Genomic DNA, 23,354 nt, shown 5'->3' on the forward strand with positions numbered 1-23,354 from the left:
TGTATGATTACAGCAATACTTTGAGTAGTTAAAGCCCATTTGCATGATCTGTCATCTCTTGCTGCTTTCAGATGCTGATTGCTGCCATTACTATGACAGAATATTGGAAACGTGTTTGCACAATATTGATTTGCTGTCACTCTGCCTTGTTAAATTGCATGTGCAGCATGCAAGCATTTACTGGGCCAGCAACTTCAGAACACACTTGAATTATTTTCTGAAAAACCTTTTTGTCCAAGTCAAAGACTTACCTCGACACACGTCGAAATTCTCTGGTTCGTAGCCTGCCTTACAGCTGCAGCTGCCAATCGGGACCATCCACTCTCCATCTCCGTTGCAGTAGAGCTTTATAGGCACGTCTACCTCCTCAGCGTTTGAAATGCAGCTTCCTCGGGAGATGACCAAGGATGTGGACTCTGCTCCTGTCAGCGTCTGGATGAAAAACAAAAGGATTGAGCAAACAAACTCACCCTTTAACAAGCAGGAATGGAAAGATACTTTTTCGGGGGATTCTTTTGCATACCTCAGGGAAAAGAGCAAAGTTCTGTACAGCTCTTGGACATTTCTTGTAGAATACTCGAACTGACAAAAGGGACATGCAAGCACCCAGATCCTGGAAAGCCAAGTGAAAGCCTCTGCCCTTGGAGAGTGGCCCAAAACCTCTAACCTCAGTGTTCACCTTCATCAGCCTACCCCCAAAATCCACCTGGGAGAAACTCTCATCGGCTGCAATGGTGTCCACCTGGAAGAAGTAGATGGTTAATTGGGAGTAAATCCAATATGGTGGTTAAAGAGATGACTGAGCATTGGTGAGTTTGCAAAGGTATATATTGGTGTGTATATATCTATGTATATATATACACACCAATCAGGCATAAGATATCAAACACTAATAGGTGATGTGGATACAAACTAGTAATATTTTCATCATTGCACCTATTTTGGGTGCATCAAGGTGCAGTCATGGACAATTCTGACATAATAAACATAAATAAATGCAGCTAAAAACCTCCTGTGGTCTTAACATTTTACTCTGTGCACTGTCCAGTGGAGTTGCTTTTACAAGATTTTTGTGTGTGTAGTTTTGAGAACTGACGGTCTGGCGGGACACTCCTATCCGCTGTCCGACAGGGACATCTGCCGCACCCGTCTTGAGCTTTGCACTAAAACTGCAGGAAGGTTAAATAGGTTTTCTACAGTGATGTTTTTTTATTCTGCCGTTTTGTTTTTTTAATAGCATGTAATTTTTATAGTTTTATAGTTTTAACTTTACTTTCTTACAGTATTTTCTTACTCGTGATGCTTTATTTTATTCAAATTAGACATTATAATAAATGACCCAGAGATGAGCTGGCAACAAGGCCAAGTTTCATTGATCTATGTCTGGAGGAAACACCAACTCATGGTTCAATGATTTGCTGTAGCTAAAACAGCTGAGGAAATGAATGCTGGTAGTGAAAGAAAGATGTTGGAAAACGGAGAGCATCACAGTTTTCAGCACATAGCTGCAAGGGAATGATATTCCCTTCAGGTTGTGGCTTCTTTAGTAGAAAAACACTTTACAATAAAGCAAAAATTGTCTACGGATGGTTGGTGGGGCATGTAAGTTTGAACTATTCACTTGACCTCCAAATACTTAGGATGTCGATCCAATGTAGCATTTGTAGAAAGTGCTGAATAAACTATTTCAATAGCACCTTACAGGATTTAAAAAATGTGCTGCCAACACTGTTGGGGATCTAGCAGAGATCACACCTCGACTGGTCAGACTGGTTTTGCCAGTTAGAGGGACCACAGCATGATTCGGTCATCATGTTGTGCCTGCCTGGTGTATTTGAATGAAAGGTACAACCTACTTTTCACATTTCTTATGTTGAAAAGGTTGAGATTGTTTGAGGTTACCTTTAAAAACGGGGCGTTGGCCCAATACTCCACCCCTTTGACGCTCTCTGACACAGTCCTGTCAGTCTCCAGGTAGTAAAGATTGAACGTCTCTTTGCAGGAGCCCAGGACACTTGGTATGGAAGCACAATCCCGGACTGTGAAGCGGATCTCCACGTAGATGCGTTGTGCGTTCCGCCGGTCGATGTACGTGGTGAGCAGCCAGTTGTTTTGGCTCGGCTCAAATACATTGCACACCTGGTAAGTCCTGATGGTGTTAAGGTTTTCGTCGTAGCCGCTCACCTCCTCCCACTAGGCAATGTTTGAGCGAAGACGGGGCAACGGCGTGCAAGATGGGAAGGAAGCAGAGGAAGAGCCAGTAAGAAAGCAAGATGATTAATGGGTTTACTAAAACCAGACACAAATTAAACTTTCTCTATCACTCCTTCCCAATTTTCTCCCATCCTCTTCCTCCCTTTTTTCATTGTCTTTTTCTCTGCTCTAACCTTCTCTGCTGCACAGGGACATCCATTCATCACAATTAGAGCTGCTCACCTCAAACACACTCACACCCCAGACCATTGTGACCAGCTAGTTGCCAGGCTGAATTTTCAAGAAATCACTTTAAAAATCATAGAAAAAAACCTAAAAACTTTTTACTTCATTTCATTCTGTTCCATCACAGACTCATTTGCGGTACAGTTCTGATCTTTTGGAATGTATTTTCTTTCTGCATCAGTAGTGGTTAATTGATGCCACCTTGGCACTGTAATTAAAATTTTGACTGACTCGTTAATGGACCTCTGTAAAGTGTAGTCAAACTGCTTCCCCGTGGGTGGCTGCACACACACGGACTGACGCACACATACAAGCTCGGCTTTTCCACATTGTTCTTACTCCATTGGCAGGGAACGATATCCAGCCGAGCTCAGCTGTCGCCGTCCGTGTATCCATCACTGTCTCTGTCAGACAAAAAGGGAGACAGACAGGCAGAAAAAGGTGAAAAGAATGCGCTGCAGAAAGAGGACAGGTATGGGTTTAATTAATAGTCTGTTCATTATTCGGCTCCGCTTTGTGGTGTCTGCCATTCAAACTCATAAAAGCCCACCTCGCACAGTGTCTGCAATACACTTTCCTCTATTCTGTTAGCACTGTGATGAAAATTAGATAAGAATCCACAATTAGGAGAGGCCTTTGGGTAACACAGTACGAACAAAAGTAGAAGTAATGTAGCCCAGTAATGACGAGCGTAATCCATTTGATCCAGGCTGCAGACTGACTGTTTTTAACAGATCTTCCATCCAGTCTGAAAAATATGGAATTTGATTTTGATATTTGAAAATGTCTGTCGATCCATCCACCTGTCTTCTCACTTTGCAACAGCCACACCCAGCAATAAAGGAAAATTAACAAACAAACTAATCTAGATATTGTGTAAAAATAATGCATGGCCCCGTTGCTCACTCAACCGGGGCTTGCCCATGATTTTTCAGACGCACTACTACATTAAAAAAGATGTTTCAATGTCCTCTTGAAGACAGAACTGATATTTTGTTGTTGAGCCACTCATGTAAAAAGCTGTTTTGCAGAAAGCATTAAAAAATCTTGAGCTTATTCGTTAACATAGCGTCTATTCATATTCACTCTTTTTGTGATCAGGGACAACTGCTGACCTAGATAACAAATGAGATTGTGAGGAGAAAGTCTGCTGCTGCTGCTTCTTCTCCAGGAAATTTGAAAATGTGTGGAGACAAATTAGAAACCTGAAGCTGTTCTAACCTAAGATAGAAACTCAACCCTCCCTAAAGCACACCCTGAAACAATTATTTAGTTTAAAGAAGAAAGATTAAAGCACAAATATAATTCTTATAACTAATAAAATGATTGGCATTGTGCAGCCGCTGCCTTGCTTTTCTTGTGACTCAGAAGTATCGATTTTCTGGACAATTACCTAAAGCATTCCAGCCAAATCGCACATAACTGTGACGGCATCTAATTAATGTCGCCTATATTTTTATTGCCTTTTGAGTCCAATATATTTTTAATCATTTCCAGGACATATTTTGTATCAAGTATTCAGTCATGGAATAATGCAAAGGAAATAAAGAATAACAGATTTACAGCCATCTAAACAGTTTATGGTCACATTGTCCGTTATATTAGGATCTAATAATAATCATATGCAAGTAAAGCCTCTTGGCCACAGTGTTAAATAAGTCAATGTCTGTAGCAGCACTGAGTTAATCACTAATGATTTCATATCAACTCCTGAGCCACAGCATTGTCCCATCAGACCGTCATGTCCCAAAACAACACACACACACAAAAACATAAAAGCACATGCAGGGTCAATGCCAAGCCACTGCACTGCGCGCAGAATAAAAAACTCATGGGGTCCAAATACCCCCGTCTCTTAAGACCACAGGAAGGTTAAATGTCACCTAGAAAACTTAATAATATTTTGTAGCAAAACCAATAATCAGCAGTAATTTGCATATTAATCCAGGTACAGACCAGTTGGAAAACTGCCAGTAAAAAAATCACGACATTTTGGACATTTTTTTTCCAACTGCTTTATGTTTGCAGTCTTACTGCTAGACATCAGTAAAAATGTGTCATTCATCTGCAACATACTCAACAATCACACTTCAATTTTGGTCACATATCTTAAATGTGTCGATATTTCTGCTCCATTAATGCACATTATTATGGCCTCAAGTTCAAACCACGGTGCCGTTTTGACTCCTCTTCTGTGTTTCTTGGGGTTGAATTAAACTAATGTGTGCAAAATTACCAGTGACACAACGCCGTAAGAAGCCATGCTGAGATGTTCCAGCCAGCATAAGTTAGCTGGCAAGTTGATAAGCCAGACCCTTACACAGCCCTTTGTAATAAAACATGGTGTGAAGATTCAACGACATCACACCATGAGGCGCCCTCAGGCAAACAACTCCCCCTCTGCCTTTATTCTTGACACGCTCTCCTCTTGCAGCCTTTCATGCAGTCATCCTTTTCTCTCATTATCAGCTCCCCTCTTCCTCACACCGTCCCCAACTTCTCCATATTCTGCCTCTCCATCTTTCACTTGTCCTTTACTTTGATGCTCGTCTTTTTTGCCAGAAACTTCACCTAATTTATGAAGCAACCTAGTTTTTTTTTCCAACTCTTTCTGCAGATTGTGTTTTAATTGTGTTGTTGTTTCCATCCCAAATGTCTACTGTCAAAGTCTTCTACTGAAGCTTACAAAAATGGTGTCACCGTCTAATTTGCACCCAGTTTTCAGAAAGAATTTTAAAAGAATTTCACAGGAAGTCCTTTTTTTGCCTGCTGGATCATTTTTAGCCTTCAAAATATTTTCATACACACAGTGTATGTACACACAGTGTACAAGTCCAAACACCTCTTGAACGTTTTCACATTTTGTCACATTGAATCACAAACATTAAGATATTTAATTGGGATTTTCAAATAAACCAGTGTAACAGTGAAACTAACAGGTTTATGGCTTTCATTTTTCTTTGTGTTTTGCCCCCTTTACTCTGATACTGTAAATAAAATCTAGTGCAACCAACTGAATCCACAAGTCACCCATTTAATAAATCTCAGTATAAATACAGCTGTGATCTCTGTGAAGATCTCAGGTTTATTAAAGCACGCTGCAGAACAAATGATACCAATGAAATGCCCCAATGTTTTTCACCCAATAATTATGTTTCCAATCGTAATTATGGATGGAAACTTATAATTTTAAAAGTTCACCAAGTTTTTCTGGTGAACTTTTAAAATGTCACTAAAAAAAAAGCTAATTCTGCACGTTTCCATCAACTTGTTTGGATCAAGTCCACCAGGTTGCTGACGGTAAACATTGATGTAATAAACAAGGTTACAAACTAGCATGAACCACACTTTTCAGAAAAGCAGAGTCATCCACTACGACCTGGAGGTTTCGACTGTGACGCACTATGTCGGCGCTTATTTGGAAAATATTTTCCCACTCCATTTTAGTGCATTAACTAAAAAGGGAGAAAACTTTTTTATAAAATTGAGGAAATTATTTCCAATTTTATCATTTCCATCAACCTTTTGTAATGCAATACTTCAAAACATTGATAGTCAAAATGACCAAAAACACAACATTTCTTAAAAACAGTTGGGTTATAAAACATACCCTTAGCTTTTAGTATCTGATTTAAAAGGATACTTCACAACTATATACCTACCAAGAGAAGCCAAGAGGCCAATGGCATCTTTAAGCAACTTGCAGAGATCTGTAAACGACAACAATGTGCCAACAGGGCAGCAGTATTCTGCTCTTCAAAATCTCTTTTTGAGTCCCTAGTACAGAGCAACTGTTGAACAAAACCCAAGTTGAAGCAAATCCAGAATTCCAGCTTGCAGTTTTCCATTAGCTGCAGCAAACATGGCCTTGAAACAAGGTTGAAAATGGCAGTTTATGGAGACTCTCCATCCTTGCTTGACTTATTTTGCAATCAGAAATGGGCAGAAATTTACCATCCAGATCCACAAAATTGGTAAAGTTGCATGCACAAAGATCTGCAGGTGTAATTATAGAGAAAGGTTGTTCTACAAATGATTGATTTACATTTATGCACAACTTTTGTGTTTTTGTAGCCAACCAAAACAACATTTTAATGACGTATTCTTAGGAAAATTCACTACAGACTAAAATTGATTGCACCACTCTGCCCATAAAACCCTTGGGAAGGCCGTATAATTTGTCATTTTGTGTTATTAGATCTAACACACAGCTTGAGCATCATGTCCCAGTGAAAGGTAATGTTTAAACACTGACACCAGACATCTTGTGTTATCTTTTCAAATCAATGTAATAAAAACAGCTTTACACAATCTTAACTGGGCTTTCAAGAAACCTATTCATAAATTATTGCATTTTCTTCCTTAATGATGAAAACATGGAATGTGCTGGTAAAAACAGGTGAAAGCAGAAAGTTAGCAGTTTTTAGACTTGGTGGCGGTGGGAGGGGAAGGGAGGTGGTCATTGAATGAAGAGGCCTAAATCTTTTTTTACGTGCCTTGTAAATTTGTCGTTAAAGAAGAAAAGAAGCCTAAACAGAACAAAACCAGACAAGTGCTGAATTTTATGGTCTGAGCTCGCCTTATTAGAGTCTACTCATCATTCTAATTAACGGCACACAGCACACACCTCTCTGCGCATAATAGGGTATGCTTTCCGATCACCCTAATTACTTTTGACACATTGGAGGATGTGATCGCAGTGTGCCTTCCACCCCCACAGAGGTGCACCTCCTCAACCAGCACTACATCCTTGAATAAAGTCAAAACCCATTTTATGGCAGAAGAAACAACAGGTAAATCTATAGCAGTGAATGAGGCTGTTAAATCAGTCTTGTGGCCCATGAGGGAGAAAGGAAAGTATTTCATTAGCAGATGCTGGAGTGGAAGTAAATCTGCTATTCTAGCTCGTTCCACTTCTTTCTTTCTTTCTATAAACATGATGTATAAGTGCTGGAGGTCAAATAGCAAGTGAGGTCAGTTCATCTTTTGCTAATTAGCCGAGCGTGTTCTAACCAGATTAGTCTGCAGCTCAAACACTACAATTAGACCTGATTTACATGTCTGCATGAGGGTTTAAGTGCGCTTGTGAGCGTGCATTCAGTGTCCAGACACAGAAGAGCCAAAAACATTTCAGGGCCACCATGTAATTAAATACAAATAAATGAATACTTGTATCTTTCACTACAGTAGCATATCTGGATGAGAACTGATTACTTCAGATCTTTAAATAGTTATTCCAGCATCAATGTTGACTATTTAAATAAAAAATCCGTTGGTTTTTAAGTCCATTGTCGTCACACCTGACTGTAATTCTTTGTTTGTAACACAAGGTGGCAGTAATGAGAACACACTGCCGCTGCAAGGCAAGGTATGCTTGGTTACAGCTACCACCAGACAGCTGCAATGCATTATTGAAGACTGTTGATCAGTGGTACAGCTTCAAATGTAAGCTAAGTTTCAAATGTCTGCCTATATATTTCTTCCTTATTTTAATTGTAAGTAGTTCTTTAAACGTCCTGTGAGATGATATACTTACCCATGTATCCTTAACAACTGGAACTTTCAATATCCAGCAAGTTATTTTCGCAATTTACCGTCTATTACTCTCTGCAGCTGTGAAATTACCGTAATAACCCGATACTGGCTGGAAAGTGCAACGTCTCCCCTTTCAGAAACCGTTGGAATTTATCAGATAGCGCTACGTGTGGCGGAATTACGGTACTGCAAATGTGGCCATGTCGTCGGCGACACGTTCCAGTCTAGAAGGGTTAATCGTCTTGAAATCAAAAGGTTGTAGGTTTGATTCCAGCTTCCTCCTGTGACATCTCAACGTGCCATTAGCCCCAGTTGCTTTCTAACTGGTGTCTGAATGTGGCTGTAGTGTAAAACATTTCAGCTGTCAGAATTCAGCCTATTTACTTCACCTGTTTGTTTCCAGTTGACTAAACCGATATTTTTGATAAATTCTTGCCTTATAGGATGATGTTAAAGCTGTTCATGAATAAACATTCCTTTGAGTTGATTGTGCTGCAAAATGCTCAATTGGAAACACTACAAAAAAAAATCTAGGCTAAAATGCATTAAACAGAATAAGCAAAAAATTGAGTTGGTAAATGTTTTAATTGACGCTGCTACACTAGTCAAACAACCTTAAAAAACTACAAAATGTTTCAGAAATAGTCTCATATAATAGTGTATGACTTTCAGGCAATGCTTTATTTATTTAACCTTTATTTGAAGTGGCAGGGCTAAATAAAAACAGTTTTTATTTACAGCTAAATTTTAATGCCAGGGCATCCGATCAATAACAAAAAACTATACGACACAAAGCACAACAAATAATCAATTAATAGTATTCAGTTTGAGTTACTATTGTGACCTCTTCAGTAGAGAAAAATCCAAAGTTAATAATGATTTGCAAATACAATTCTTAAAAATAAATGCACACTTCACATTTTTAAGTTGATCTGGTTGAATTACAAATCCAGGACTTACTGATTTATTGGGTTAGAAATCTTATACCCCAGTCATTCTTCGAAACGAGACAGACAAGTTTACATGACATTTCATTTATCCAGATGATCCACATAGTTAAAAAAAAATCATTTGCAGGACAATAACTCAACAAAATGTTCTCACAGACGGAGCAAAAAGTAAAAAGTGGAAAACAGCAGGAACTGTGACCAATAAAGTCAGATGAAAATCCAGGGTGATAAGGAAGGTTAAAAAAATATTGATTTTCCCTAAAAAGACATGAGTCAGATTTTCCTATGACAGATTATGCTGGTAAAAAAATACATTAATATCCACTTCAAAACCTGAAAGTAGCATTTGATATAATTTTTTATGATATCACTGAAAATACAACACTATCCTCTAAACAGAGCAAAAATTTTAATTCAAATTTGTGTTGTTAAAAGTCAGAAAGACTAGAAAAGCATGACATGAGCAACATAAACTATACAACTGTTTGCCAGACACAGAGGGGCATAAATTAAAGCTGTAAAAACCGATAACCATAGTTAAGGACACCAAAATAACACACACACACACACACACACACGCACACACACACCCAGTGGACGTTAAAAGCCCTCGTGGGGAGCAAAGATGTCACGGTGCCCGCAGTGAAACTCGTTGACCGATCAGGCATTCAGGTGGAATGATAGCGTCACGCTAGAACAATCCAGTCAAGGGGGGAAACGCTTTCAGGTGGAGACGCACACTTAGCCAAATTTACCATTCATACACAGGTGTGCATGCGCCGTCACACAAAGTTTGCATGTATTGTGCAGAAGTTGTGACGAAGAACAGCAATGTTACAACAGCGATTATGCAGCACAAGACACTTTTTTGAAACTATAAATAACTGATCACCACACAAAAGCTTAGCATTTCCCAGAGAAACAAACATCTGTACTGGTTCCCCATAAAATCAAACTGAATGTTCAAGCTTTAGCATTACAGCACATTGTTGAGTCTCAGAGCTGCTCTAATCCCCATCATCAAAACGCAGGCTTCAACAAATAGCCTGTACAGTTCCTCCCAATAATCTCCACATTCAAACATCGCTCTGAAGAACTGCCTAATTGGAGGACCCTGCTGTCTCAAAAGAGTCCGCTCAGCAGTTTAAAAACACACACCATCAGCAGAAATAGACCCAACCATACAACTGCAGTTACATGAAGAGCTGCATATGCAGACAAAATTTAAATTCTGCCTGTAAAGGTTGAAAGTATATCTTGAAATAGAACAGAGAGTTTGATTTTAGAATCTTTTCCACTAGAGTTGAGGGTTTTCTTGCCGTTTAATTATATTGATTTTGTTCTGCTTATGTTTAGCCAAACATTTTGTATCTTTTGTGAGTCCTGAGAGCTTAATGTTTCTTCTGTGACGCGTTTCATCCACTGCATGGGCCAAGTCAGAGCTTTACAGCTGATGTAAACTGTGTGAAAAAAAACAAACTTCAGAGCCAACACAGCAAAAAACCCAGTGTTAATTTAACGCTGAAGAGTGTGGACTATATAAAAACACTGAAAAAGTGTTAATATCAACTCTGTGGGAGTTAAATCAACACTGGGAATTATATTGTTAACTCCCACAGAGTTGATACTAACACTTTTCAGTGTTTTTATATTCTACACTCTTCAGAGTTAAATTAACACTGAGCTTTTTGCTGTGAACAGCTAATAAATAGATTCATAAAAACAAAAACACAAGGTATTATATCTCTAATTTCAGTATGTTTTAGTCATAAATGCTTGTTATAGTTCATTGATTATCATTTTATTTATTTCGGTTAACAGAAATATTTTCCTAATTTCACTTTGTCATTCTGCTTGTTCCAGTTGAATATAATCATATTTGGTGTAAAGTGTAGAAATGGAGGTGAGAACTGAAGACGACTGAATCCTGGAATTGAATCAAATGTTGATTAACGATGCGCTTAAAGTTGTGCAAACTTGTGCAGGCAGATTATTGCAACAATTTTTCATGTTTCTCTACAAACTTATTTGTTTTTCAATTGAAGATTACAGGATATGTCACACTGCAGGAGGAAAACGTTCTGTAATAATTATTCATGGTCTTGTTGTTTTACATCCCCAAAGCTCGACATTGTTTTTGTGCAGACTTTTTATACCTACTGTAAATATGCCAGCGCTAGCAGGAAGTAGCATTCTAATGAGCCAGGATTTCAAAAACAAGAAAATATCACTGCAAAGGCTTAGCATACTAATTATTTCCTTATATTATTTACATTGTCTTGTTTTTAAAAGAAAAAGTTAACTCAGATAAATCTTAACCTTATTTTTAAGAAGGTGCTGAAAAGATGCACTTTATAAGCTCAAAAATACAGATAATATATATGTAGAAATTGTGAAATTATATACATTCCTAGCAGTGACGTGCGGTGAGGTTCATAGCCGCCGCAGAATAATCCCGTTATCTCAATAAAACTTAGACATGTAGATATTATTAATTTCGTGCTGTGCTTAACAGCAAAGGGAGAAACCATTAAAGTACAAATCAAAACCACGTCTTTCTCGCTCTCTGTATCAGCGCAGCTACTGTATGGCTAGCTCGCTGTTACCGTCTCTTGCTCTGCAGTTGTAGAGTCACAATGTCTGGGATCATGAGCGCCCCCAGCGGTGAGGCAAGAGAACTGCCTGCCTCACCTCGAATCTGTTCTCTGCTGTTTCTGATCGCTCCTCAGCACACGAAACACGTTACACACACAGTTGGTGACAATAAAACACTGTACATTAAATACATAAGCTAAATTATGGAAAATCTGTTCATACATTAAATGTTTTTAACCATTTTATTGGCGACGTACAGACAGGAGGAGCATGCTCTCATAGAATGGCAACCGGTGCAGTTAGCGAGAGGTTGCGCAATCCCAGGTGAGGTTCAGCTGCTGCTACCTCACCTGCTTCGCTTCTGAGCATTTGAATGGGAAAATGCAAAAATTCAGCGATTTTGAAGAAAAATAACATCAGATTTGGTTAAATCAAATGAAAAATAGGTACTTTATAGTACAAACCACAGGGTGAAAATATCTTTATAAATGATTTTATTATTATATATTATTTTTAAAAATGTTTTTATGTGAGATGGTTTTAAACTTTTTATATGTTATAAAATATAACATTTCATACCTACTGTAAATATGCCAGCGCTAGGAAAAGTGACTATTTGTTATGGTTATGACTCTTTTCAGTTTTGTTATGTTTTATAACATTTATATAAAAACATTTCAGATAAAATGTTATATTTATCTGACCACATGTCACTGATTCCTAGAATGTCTGTCTTTATTACTCCGGATAATAGGTCAAAAGCCAAATGTATAAACAAGGAGACACTGTAATTCTATTTTATACAAAATATATTTTCTTTAAGTAGTTGTGGAATGCGGTTTTTTAAAAAAAACCATATCTACTCATTTAAAAACTACTTCTAATGCTCTGTGCATTAGAAGTAGTTCTAATGCACTAATTTTTCTGTATTAGATACAGAAAAAAAGGTATTTTTTTCTGTATCTAATATCTAAAATTGATGTCTTAAAGTCACAGTCCTGATTATAACATCAGAAGTAAACAATAGAGAGACGTAATGAGCCTGTAATTTCCATGACGCGACCAGGAAATGGTCTTGTTAAAGCCCAGTGATGAGCTCTGGGAGTTTTAATAAAGGTTTACACACCCTGCAGGAGGAAATCAAGTTGGAAATGGAGGAATATCCACTCCAGCTCCTTTTTGTCTATAAACTTTCCGTTTTGCGCCACCAAGCTTTAATCAGTAAACAGTTTAACTTCGATACATCCAGATGGTTCCCTGAGGTTCCTGAGTTTCATTAGGTTGTGTGTCTAAGTAGTTCATCATTTTCATAACAATCAAACTGCAGTGGATATTTCACAACACCAAGCAGAAGTTTAAGTTTTAAAGKTTAGTGAAAAAGTTTAAAACCATCTCTAACTTCTCCATTCTTTGATCAGCAGCTACTTTGGTCTCTCTTTTTCCCCACTTTCTGCAATTTCTGGCCATCTTAGTCCTTGTAGCCGACCGTGACAATATACTCTGCAGAGTGTAGAAGGAAATGAGAAAAGTTGAAAAATGTCTGAGAAAAAAGGAAAATCCTGATGAACAGCATCTGAAAGTAATGCATCCAAGAAAAAACGTTGCACCCAGGAAAAACCCGACGCCTGACATGATGTGCATCATTCTTCATCTAACCATTAACTGCATGACAAATGTTGGAAATCCTCTTATTGGTGTTGTCTGAACTGTTATTATTTCTCATGTATTCAATAAATGAAATGGGGGGGGAAATGTCTCACAGACAGCAGGACCTGAGAGATGAGTCGCTGCAGTTCATCCGTCTAGAGGAGGCCAACTTTTCAGTCAAAAGCTGTTTGGGAATCAACCTGCTGTAAAACTATTTCTGTGCCAAACATTCTTATTACAGATAAATGTGAAGAATTCAAAACCAGTTTTAATGTTGTAATATGTATTACCGTATTTTCCGCACTATAAGGCGCACCTAAAAACCTTCAATTTCTTCAAAAGCTGAGAGTGCGCCTTATAATCCGGTGCGCCTTATATATGGACCAATATTGAGCCACAACAGGTCTAGCAACTACGGTAAGAAGCCGCCGACTTCATTTTCGCCCGTAGAAGAAGAAGCGCGCGGTGCATGCTGGGATAGTTGTCAAAAAACTGGTTTGTTAATAAAGTTTGACTGACCTATCTACCTACCGACCTGATAATCAGGTCGTCTGCAGGTCATTTAGCATCACGTTCTCCACCAACATGCTGTGCGCGAACAGAGAAGGGTCACCATTGTCCGGCCCAGTCACGGAAGGCTGTCCTCGCCGACCCGAGTCGGACTGTTTTGTTGACATTCTTAATGTCAACAAAGTGGCTTTAGATATTCATCCGGGTGCTTCGACTAGGGTTACCAAGGGACCAGCCCGTGTACATTTAAAGCCGGGGGGAAGAGAGACAGTCTGCGGCGGCAGCGTGTCGGTTGGTCTGTTACCCAGAAATCAGTTGGGCACAATATCGCAACACCAACACCGTGAGTGAAACAATGACTGGCGCAGCTACTATATAAAGTACTGGGGACCACTTCTTTACTAATGTGGATGTGTAATAATAGAGTACGGCAACCCAAACTGAAGCGTCTATTCTATGCGCCTTATATATGAAAAAAGTTTTAAAATAGTCCATTCATTGAAGGTTCGCACTTATAGTGCGGAAAATACAGTATTAACAAAGTGCGAGTAAGATTGGTGTTTTGAACTTTTTAAAATTTTTTGTTATTTTAACATATTGATCAGAGGACGGACATAGGAGCATTTATTTACACCTTACTGACTCTTGAGCGAGAGTTTTTTAACTTTGCAAACAAAAAAGAAGAAAATATCCAAAGAAATTCTCACAGTTTTACCAGTAAGTCAGTGAGCATTTCCCTTCAAAGTAAAGTCTGTCTTAAGTTTGCAGTCAGCATGATGAAGTGTGCATAAGAGTTATGAGTTATTATAAGCACTTTATTTGAGACTCTTTTCTATGGAAGCCTCCCAGGTTAAAGAAACGCAGCTATATTACATTATAAAATGAAAACTTTATTGCTCTAACAATAGAATTTCAACCATATAAAATCACAATATACACATTTATTACATTTATTACTTTCTTGCAGTATGTGATTATATGTTATGCATATAAAATGTCATGTAATGTGTGTTTAAAATGGACCAAGCTGCAAACTAGAGCTCGACAGTTTAATGAAAAGGTTAACAGAAAACATGCATAAGGAGAACATGACATGGAGAATGGGCAGCATACAGAAATCATACTGTTATAATTGTAACACAAAATAAACTGTTAGCAGATGAAATAAAAATTTTACAGCATGATATACTTCTATTTTTATTCATTTTTTCTGTCGTTGGGGTGGCAACGTTTCGATTCTGCAGAAAGGAAGCGGCTCCTGTTGCCGTCTGGTGCTGCTGAATGCTTGTCAGGGTCACAATACTTAAGTGCAGAAGCACTAAACCGTCCACTTTTAAATCGTTCATGTGGCTGCATTTTATGTGGCAGTATTTCAGGCAGTCGGCAGGAAAAAGAACAGGTAAAGTAACTACAGAAGCTTTGTAAGTAATATGAGAATTCAGCGATTAGTTGGCTCCAGATTGACAATCTCATTCCGACCTATCCTTGTGGACTAAATGGCTTTTTCACATTTTCGTCTGAACTGAGTTACTGCACCTTTAGTTCCAATACTGTGGCTGCTAAGACCCAAACCAGATGATTTTCACTGAACAGACATTAATGAAAGGTTTATCAGGGGACTGTAAATTTTGGCAAAGATGTTTTCTGGACTGGAGAAGCAACAGTGAAGCCAACTGCAAGATGTAGGTCGCACCTCTTCAGGAAGCTTTTGTCCTTTAGTGTTTCCAATGAAAATGCTGCAGTGCTTCTATAGGTTTGTTGAGGAGAGCTGATACGATTTGCAAAACCCTCAAAAGGAAGAATGATGGGGTTTTTTTCTAAATTGATAAAAATACTTATCAAGTGAATTTATTAGCCCAAAATGAAATGAACTATTTTAGTAGTTAAAGTCCCTTAAAAACATCACAAAAAACAAAAAAAATGTAGATTCTTAGTTTTACTGGGTTGACGTGAATTTTATTTATTCAAGAAATTAGTAAAAAAATGTCACCTACAGTTTACAATACAAATGATTGTTAAGAATAATTTAAGCTAGTTGCCAAAAATCAACTAGATTTAAAAAAAACTGCTCACCTACAGATGATAAATAATCCAGAAATCCTTGGATACAGAACTGATGAATCCATCCATTTGAAGGAAACATGTTTTCTATGTGAAGTGAACAGAGAACTGGTGTCTCAGAGTAAACAGACGTCTTGGATTAGACGTTTATACAAACCCATCAGCAAAGTAGCGAGATATTAGCTTGATGACCCGTCACCGTTTCCATTTATGGAACATAAAAGTCGTGTTAAGAGAAAGAGCGATCCCAAATGTAACACTTTCCTACTTAACACACACACACAAAGCAAACTCAGCAAATCAGACTTTGTGGATATTACTTTTAACGCTTTCATTTCTTAGAAGCATTCCTAATCTACTTCCCCCTTTCATTTCACTTTTGTTCTACTTCTTTGACAAGAAAAAAACAAATCTAATGCACTTTTAAACCATCAAAAAGGACATCTCAGTCACCATCTTATCATTGCAATAAAACATTTTTCGTCTAAGTTTTTCGGAAACAGCAAACGGCCTTTTAAAACACCTTTTTTTTACCTTCACCTTCTTACAATTTATTGCTTTCTCCATCAGTCACGTCGCTGCAGGAGAGGGCTGAGAAATGCTCCTGCCAAAGCTCCTGTAATGTTGAATTTCTTTGGTTTGATGACTTGTCACTGTGACATATTATGTTAGATAATTCAATACAACACCATGAAACAGGGCCTTTAAAAACACATGAAATGTATTGTAGTTCACCAAAATGTGATTGGCTGTCACACAGAGGGCTTGTCGCTATAAATATAACTGCAATATATCGGGAGTTGGGTTTTTCTTTTTCTTTATTTTTTGACAACAGGGTGTGCTGTGCATTGTGAAGCAAAAAGAAATCTCACTTTCTTTGAGAAAACAGCAACAATAAAACCAGAAGGTCTTATTTTTAGAACTGAGCCTCACTGAAAAGCCCGTCTTTTTCTTTTTATCTGGAAGAAAAGTTAAAACAAAAACAAAAAAGTGCACACGTTCTTCGCTCAGATACTCATGGGCTGTGAGAGGCATCCAGCCTGTCACCGTGGAAGAATCCATTGTGCCTTTGTGATGAACACAAGAGGAGCGAGCCTCCGTGTGACATGCTGGGTTTTGATGGAGACTACAGAAAGCAGATGCCACATTAGACGCTGTCACAGGCTGGCTCATTTGTTACCGCGGTGTTCAGTGTGCTCAAAAGGAGGGTAATTTTAAGAGTTTTATGGGTGTGCATGTAATATAGCTTCCATAGGCACAAATTAAAGGTTATGCGTTCACATCTGAATAGGATGGGACGGGAGGAAAATGCTGTCAACACTCTGCTAACATCGATAATTACTGGTGTCAAGTTTCAATCATGTGATAACTACACTGGGGGAAGACTGACTGAATATGAAGGAGGACGTTGAGCTTTTAAATCTTCATTCTGCAGTGTTTGGGTGACCTACATACAGGTTGTGATGCGATTTCAGCATGTTAGCATTGCTAGCAGTGCATCAATTCTAATCAATATGGAGTTGAATTAAATCTAAAATGCTGTAAATTTAAAAAAAAGTATCTGTTGGCAATTTAAGGTTCTTCGTTAAAGAAAGATGAGGATCTGGACTATAAATCAATAATATATATTGTGATAGACATAATCAATATCAAAAGAAAACACGTCTGATGGAATATTCACTGAACTCTGATCCAGAACCGCACAGCATTCTGGGGGATGTATTCAGAGGAAAGGCCAACACAGGCTGGTGACATCAGCTAACTCTCTCACTTTTTGGTTACCTAGCAACAACTTGTTAAATAACTAGCGCAGCAGCACTTTCAGGTTTCACCACTGTACCTCATAACTGCTTAAAAACAAACAGGCTGGAGTGAAAACTATGGATAAAATAGGAAATGTCACTCCCAACAGTATGGAAGTATTTCAGATATTTAAAGCAAAAAACCAATTAATAGATCGTGACATGTTTTTCATCCAACGCTAGAGAAATGTCTAATTCATATTGTTGGATTCACTCCTCCCGTTCCACTAGGGGGCTCTATAGTTGCTTTGTATTGGTACGTGGATTAATGTGTAGAAGAAGGAAACGAACGGCAGACCAGTAGTGTACTTAGGTTGCCTAGCAACCACACCAACAAGCCGAACCTGCCATACATTCAGATCTTGCCAATGTTCATGAGTGTTGCCCAATGTGGTTAGTTATACATTAATGCTGTAAAGCTATGTTTAAGTTTGTGTCCTTTTGAATATCTCAATATTAAGTATTGACGTTTTGTCTTTTATTTATTTATTTTTTATTTTTACGTTATTTACAGTTTAACCGGCATGTCCGCGTAAAGCACTCGGCAATAAAAGAACAGTTACAACATCAACGGCTACCTTATGTCCTTCGTAACACATATCCTGGTGAAAAGTTTGAAAAATGAAACGGTGTTAGCGCTGATTTAGGATCAGGGCGATGACTCAACATACTGCTAATTATCCGGCATTCTATATTTACCCAGCTCAACCATCAGTCTCAGGCTGACGCGCTCTTCCAACCCCGCCCTCCTTCCCCCATCTGCAGGGCATCACTTCATCCCTCATTCTCTTCATCCATCATTCCCTGCTTCCATTCTTCACTTCTGCTCACTCCATCTTGTTGTAGGTTTCATTTCAGGGGTCCTAAAGTCAGTTCCCTGAGACTATACCTCCCACACCGAGTCACTTCCTGCCAACAAGTCTCCTCTGATAACTTATCACTTCCTGTGACTCGTCTCCAAATCTCCTGCTTCATTAAACCTTTAAACTCAGTTGTTGTAGGATAGTTTTTACTTTATTTACTCTCTTTTCTGCATGCTTTCCTGAGACAGGCTCATAACAGTCTGTGAGTTTAAGGCTCTCCAAAACTCTAATCTGTTGTTTAGATCAAGGTTTAGGATCATTTTCCTGTTGGAACGCCAAGTTCTACCAAAGTTTCTGCAGTCTGAAACAAACAGTCAATCTCAGATGTAAGGATGATTAAGGAAGCACAGAAAAAAATATATAACTTAAGATATATCTTGATATTCCAGTATAATTTTGACTATCTGCGTATTACAGGAAATTTTTGAAATTTGTTTTCATGCTGTCAGTACATGCTAAGAAAATGACTGTGAAAATACATTTAAGGAAGCAAAAGAAATTTGGTTTATGTGAGACACACAAATCAATAGAAGCGTCTTTGTCCATGTATTTCACTTAAATCAAACTCCAAGGCTGCTACTTTATTCTAGACTAGGCCTGTCACGATAACAAATTTTGCTGGACGATTAATTGTCTAAAAAATTATCCCAATAAACGATAATATTGTTTCAAGACCTTTTGACACTGATTTAATGGAAATGACTAATAATACATGCGATTTCCTGATAGATGCACTTTATTTTCAAAAGAACACATGACACTGGAACTGAAACTAAATAAATAAAACAACCAAAAACAAAAATAAAATGGATTCTCAGTCTCCATTAACAAAAAACTCATTTGAATAAAAACTAGACAACATAAAGCCAAAGTGGAAATAAATACTGCATTCAACCAAAAGAGTGCAGATTATGAAGTCTGTATGCTATATTGCCCTTCAGTAATCACTAGATTTAAATAGAGATGATGGGGACATCCGTCTACCTAATGCAGTAGTTCACACTACACGATTTTTTGCCCCTATTTTCCCCTTATGACAATCTTAGATCGTTGGCCGATCTACGATTGTCGCTTATGATTTCGTAACCGATCATCTTGCAGTGTGTGGTGTGTTACGGTAGATCGTCGTGGCAGCTCCGATCTAAATCAGGGGTTTTCCTCGTGGAGCTTAACGCTGCCCGTTGAATGTGACAGGTAGCCAATCAGAAAGCGCGGATTCTCCTCCGTGCTTTCTGAGGGGAAATTACGGAGGGGAATCCCAAACGGCTGACACGGCGCAACCCGAAGTCCAGCGGACATCGGAGATGATTTGTGGTATCATTAATGTTTACTCAGCATTTCGTGCAAAGAATATAGAAATGACAAGGGGAGGAGTTGGAGCCAAATTGCTACCGCAGATGATAAACCCCGTAAGTTTTCAGCTGTTCTTCGTTAATGTGACATAAATAGGTTACAATGATTTTCATTCAGTCAGGACTTTACGCCAACTCTAGTCACATGCATCACAGGTAGATTCTCGTAAAGCATTGATTAATGCCTGATTTTAAAATTGGTTAACTGGACTTGGAGCCATTATTTTGTGCCCATGTGGCTGGACATCACACGGCACGACGAACCCGATCGAACAATTATACCTAGGATTTCTGTCGGCTATTATGTGGTCTCTCAGGTTTTGAAAATGGGCCGACAGTCGGCCGACAACTTGTGTCGTGTGCGCTGGACATTACACTAAGAAAATGAGAAAGGGATGGTCAGTGGAGAGCACCGGAGCTGAGCCTTTTTTCATTCAGTGTCATCAGCAGAAAGAAAAAAGTCAGAAGGAGAAGATAACGCCGATAATTAAAATGAGGTCGATAGGTTTAATTTATCGTGCGATTAATCGATTTATTGTTTATCGCGACAGGCCTATAATCTAGACTTAAACAGCAAAAGGTTCAGTCTGATTTTCCCCTTTCACAGAGGATGCAAACAAAGACCTCAGTTGGCACAGATGTAAAACCAGATTATCTGGGAATGAGAGGAGTTCGCAGATCCCGACTTAAACTCAGTGCTGAGGGCTTTCCTTGCTTTAATCAAACATATGTAGCATCTTAGGATTTAAAATCTAGGTTTTCTACAGGCACTTCCTGCCACTGCACCGATGTTGACACAGTTATTTGATTATGTAAAAAAGTCAGACATAACAGAGTAACGACAACTGGATCAAGTTGTGCACAGTTTGCTGATCATGTCACCGAGTAAATCACATTTTCTGTTTTTCTGGGTTTTATGACTCTTATTGAGATGCTATATTATCCAGAAAATAATCTCTCATTGCCAAAACTGCGTTCAAAAACAAGATAAGAAAGAGAAAAGTGTCCAACATTTCCATGTTCACATGCTGTTGAGGTTCTGACCACCATCTACTGCTGCTTTGCTTTACATGCAGCTCCATAACATGAATGACTGAGGAAATTGGCTTGTTTTCTTCAAACAGTATCCCGTCTCCTCTGTTTGGGTGGTAATGGTGGTTTATATTTCCTGCTTTGCTGTAGGTAAATCCCATTTCCTTCAGCCCTTTTCTTACAGTTCACTCACAAATGCTGTCTCCTATTTCTACCCATTTGGTGTTTTTTTTATTTCCTTTCTTGTGCGTTTTGTATTTTCAATATTCCTTTGAGTTTTATGTCAGACGCTTTGATGTCTTCCTTTTGCTTACCTATATATTTCTCTTTTACAGACTTACCATATTGTTTGCACAACACTCCAAACTGTTGGCAAAGCTATGTGGGAACAAGCAGCATCTTTTGACCCAATTTGTGTTGATTTTCCTTCTCCAGGAGTTTTAAATGACTTCTGCTGAGTCTCTCGACAGTTTCCTGTCAGTCGGCTATAGTTCATTACGGTCTGAGGGAACCTCTTCAAACTCGGCGCTAATTTGCAGAATTAGACTTATGCAGCCATTTGTTTCAGAAATCCAAATTGCAGACTGATTGCATAATTTGTCCTCTACTTGATCTGAAAATAGGGAATTTACTTTTTAAAGTCAGTCCTTCAATAAATTTGGAAAAAAGACTTTTCCTAAATCTGAAGAAAACAAATCGCTGATCATTTTTGTAAGAGTACATATTACCGTATTTTTGGCTTTGCAGTTTGCAATCATCAGCAAACAAGAAATAAAAAAACTATAGGACGTTATCTGTACTTCTCACTGAAAAATAAACAGATAATGGTTAAAAAAAAATCTACTCTGGATCCCACTCAATTCTCTATCAACTCCAAGTGGTAAAAATCTGCTTCCCTGAAAGATCCAAGACGTCAGAAGACTTTGCACCACTTCCTGATTTCTCCCTTCGGCACAAAGATCTTCAGCATCTGTTAACGTCTGATGTGCCACAATTTTCATATCATGCAGTTTATTCTTTTATTAAAGAAATACTAAACCTCTGAAGTTAATTCATGTGCGTTTGATGCGCCTTTGTTTTAAAAGCCTTCACAATTTTAATTCTCCTCCAGTCTGAGCTCAACACGGAAACAGAAGTTTAAAAAAAAAACGTTCTGATGTAGAATTTTGCGTTTCAAAGTGAAAATATAAAAAATACTGCAATATTGATATGTATATAGAACATAAAATTAACATATGTTGACCAAAGTGCAGTAAAATTCAGTGAAATAAAGCAAAATAATAAAAAGGACGAGAATACAGAAATGCAAGTAAAAAACTATTTGTAATCTCCCAGGTAAAGCATTGTGAGAAATTGTTTTCTTGATCCTGGCAATGCTACTTGCTCATTTTCTCTACATTTTCATATTTCGCCACATTAAAACCAAAAATCTCCAACATACTTTGCTTAAAGTTGTGTGGAAAAAACAGATCTTTAAGTTTAGACCCATTACTCTGGTGGAAACTTTGTCAACACGACAAAAAAAAAAGTTTTATGGACGAGCGGTGAGAAGAAATTGCTAAAAGAAAGACACAATAACTCCATTTAATGTTTGCAACAAGTCATGTAGGGAATATAATAAGTAAACAAAGGTTCTCTCATTTCACATTGTTTTTTAACTTTATTGATCAGCTAATAAAAACTAACACTGCACATCATCTCCATGGCGACAGACAGCAGGGCCAGTTTCAGGCTATGGGGAGACTTTTCTCCCAACAGGGAGGAAAATTAGAGATTTTAGGAAGACTGATGGAGCTAAATATATAAAATCCTGAACTGAACAATGTAGAGGCTGCAAAGGATTTGAGAACGAGTCAGAGGTTCATTCGACAAACCGAAACACACGGAGGGACTCAAAAAAATTTGCAACAAAAGGTCGTGCATGCTATACTTTTATGATTTTTTATATTTTTTTATTTACAATTTTCAAAATGAAATGTGTATATATTTTAGTTTGAAATGTGACAAATTGTAAACAAAGGCTCAAGTGCTGTGAATGATTTTGCATAGCAGTTTTACATCTGGGAATAAAAATGATCCGTCTGAGAAATAATGTAGAAAAGAAATTAATCTACATATTAATTTTTCACAATGTTGTTTCCTAATTAACTCTGAGACGTTTTCGATAACAAATAGTCGTGTAGATGTTTATAATGTGGAGTAAAGCACACAAACGAAGAAACTAATGCGAAATGCAGGATGGTGTCAGAGTGATTCCCTCTCTGAGCTTCCAGGTATGAAACTGGGATTTTCTCCAAGCAGAAAGTCGGAAGTAAAATAAGTGACAACAAAAAAAAGGTCAAAACTGCCGAATGCATTCAGTACAAAGCTCCAAACGCCAACATGTAATCTTTCAGCCTCAAAGCCTGCCCCACATTTTTCATCTAATCAATCTTAAATAAATATACTTCTATTTAATATTTCTTTGACACTTTGACATGGAAACTAATAATTTAGAAATCCCCAGGAGTCAGTTAGAGGGAGCATAGGAAGCCTTTGTGCTTCATCAAAAGACTCCGAAGCAATGTT

The 23,354-nt window shown here is 38.1% G+C and overlaps 1 protein-coding gene and 1 long non-coding RNA gene across 2 annotated transcripts in view; one reads left to right on the plus strand and one right to left on the minus strand.

Annotated features, from left to right (window-relative positions):
* LOC103463084 (ephrin type-B receptor 1-like) overlaps positions 1 to 23,354 on the minus strand; it is a 116,794-nt gene that overhangs the window by 67,162 nt on the left and 26,278 nt on the right. The window contains exons 3-6 of the mRNA XM_008406220.2: positions 2,779 to 2,843; positions 1,903 to 2,193; positions 524 to 742; positions 252 to 432 (exon numbers count right to left, since the gene is read on the minus strand). Coding sequence (XP_008404442.1) covers positions 252 to 432; positions 524 to 742; positions 1,903 to 2,193; positions 2,779 to 2,843 — 756 coding nt within the window. The remainder of the gene's footprint in view (positions 1 to 251; positions 433 to 523; positions 743 to 1,902; positions 2,194 to 2,778; positions 2,844 to 23,354) is intronic.
* On the plus strand, positions 17,900 to 18,140 carry LOC103463083 (uncharacterized). Its single transcript, XR_533451.1, has 2 exons — positions 17,900 to 17,932; positions 18,054 to 18,140. It is a non-coding gene; the product is annotated as an uncharacterized LOC103463083 (long non-coding RNA).

This window comes from Poecilia reticulata, linkage group LG4 (assembly GCF_000633615.1).
Source record: "Poecilia reticulata strain Guanapo linkage group LG4, Guppy_female_1.0+MT, whole genome shotgun sequence".
Classification (NCBI taxonomy): Eukaryota; Metazoa; Chordata; class Actinopteri; order Cyprinodontiformes; family Poeciliidae; genus Poecilia; species Poecilia reticulata.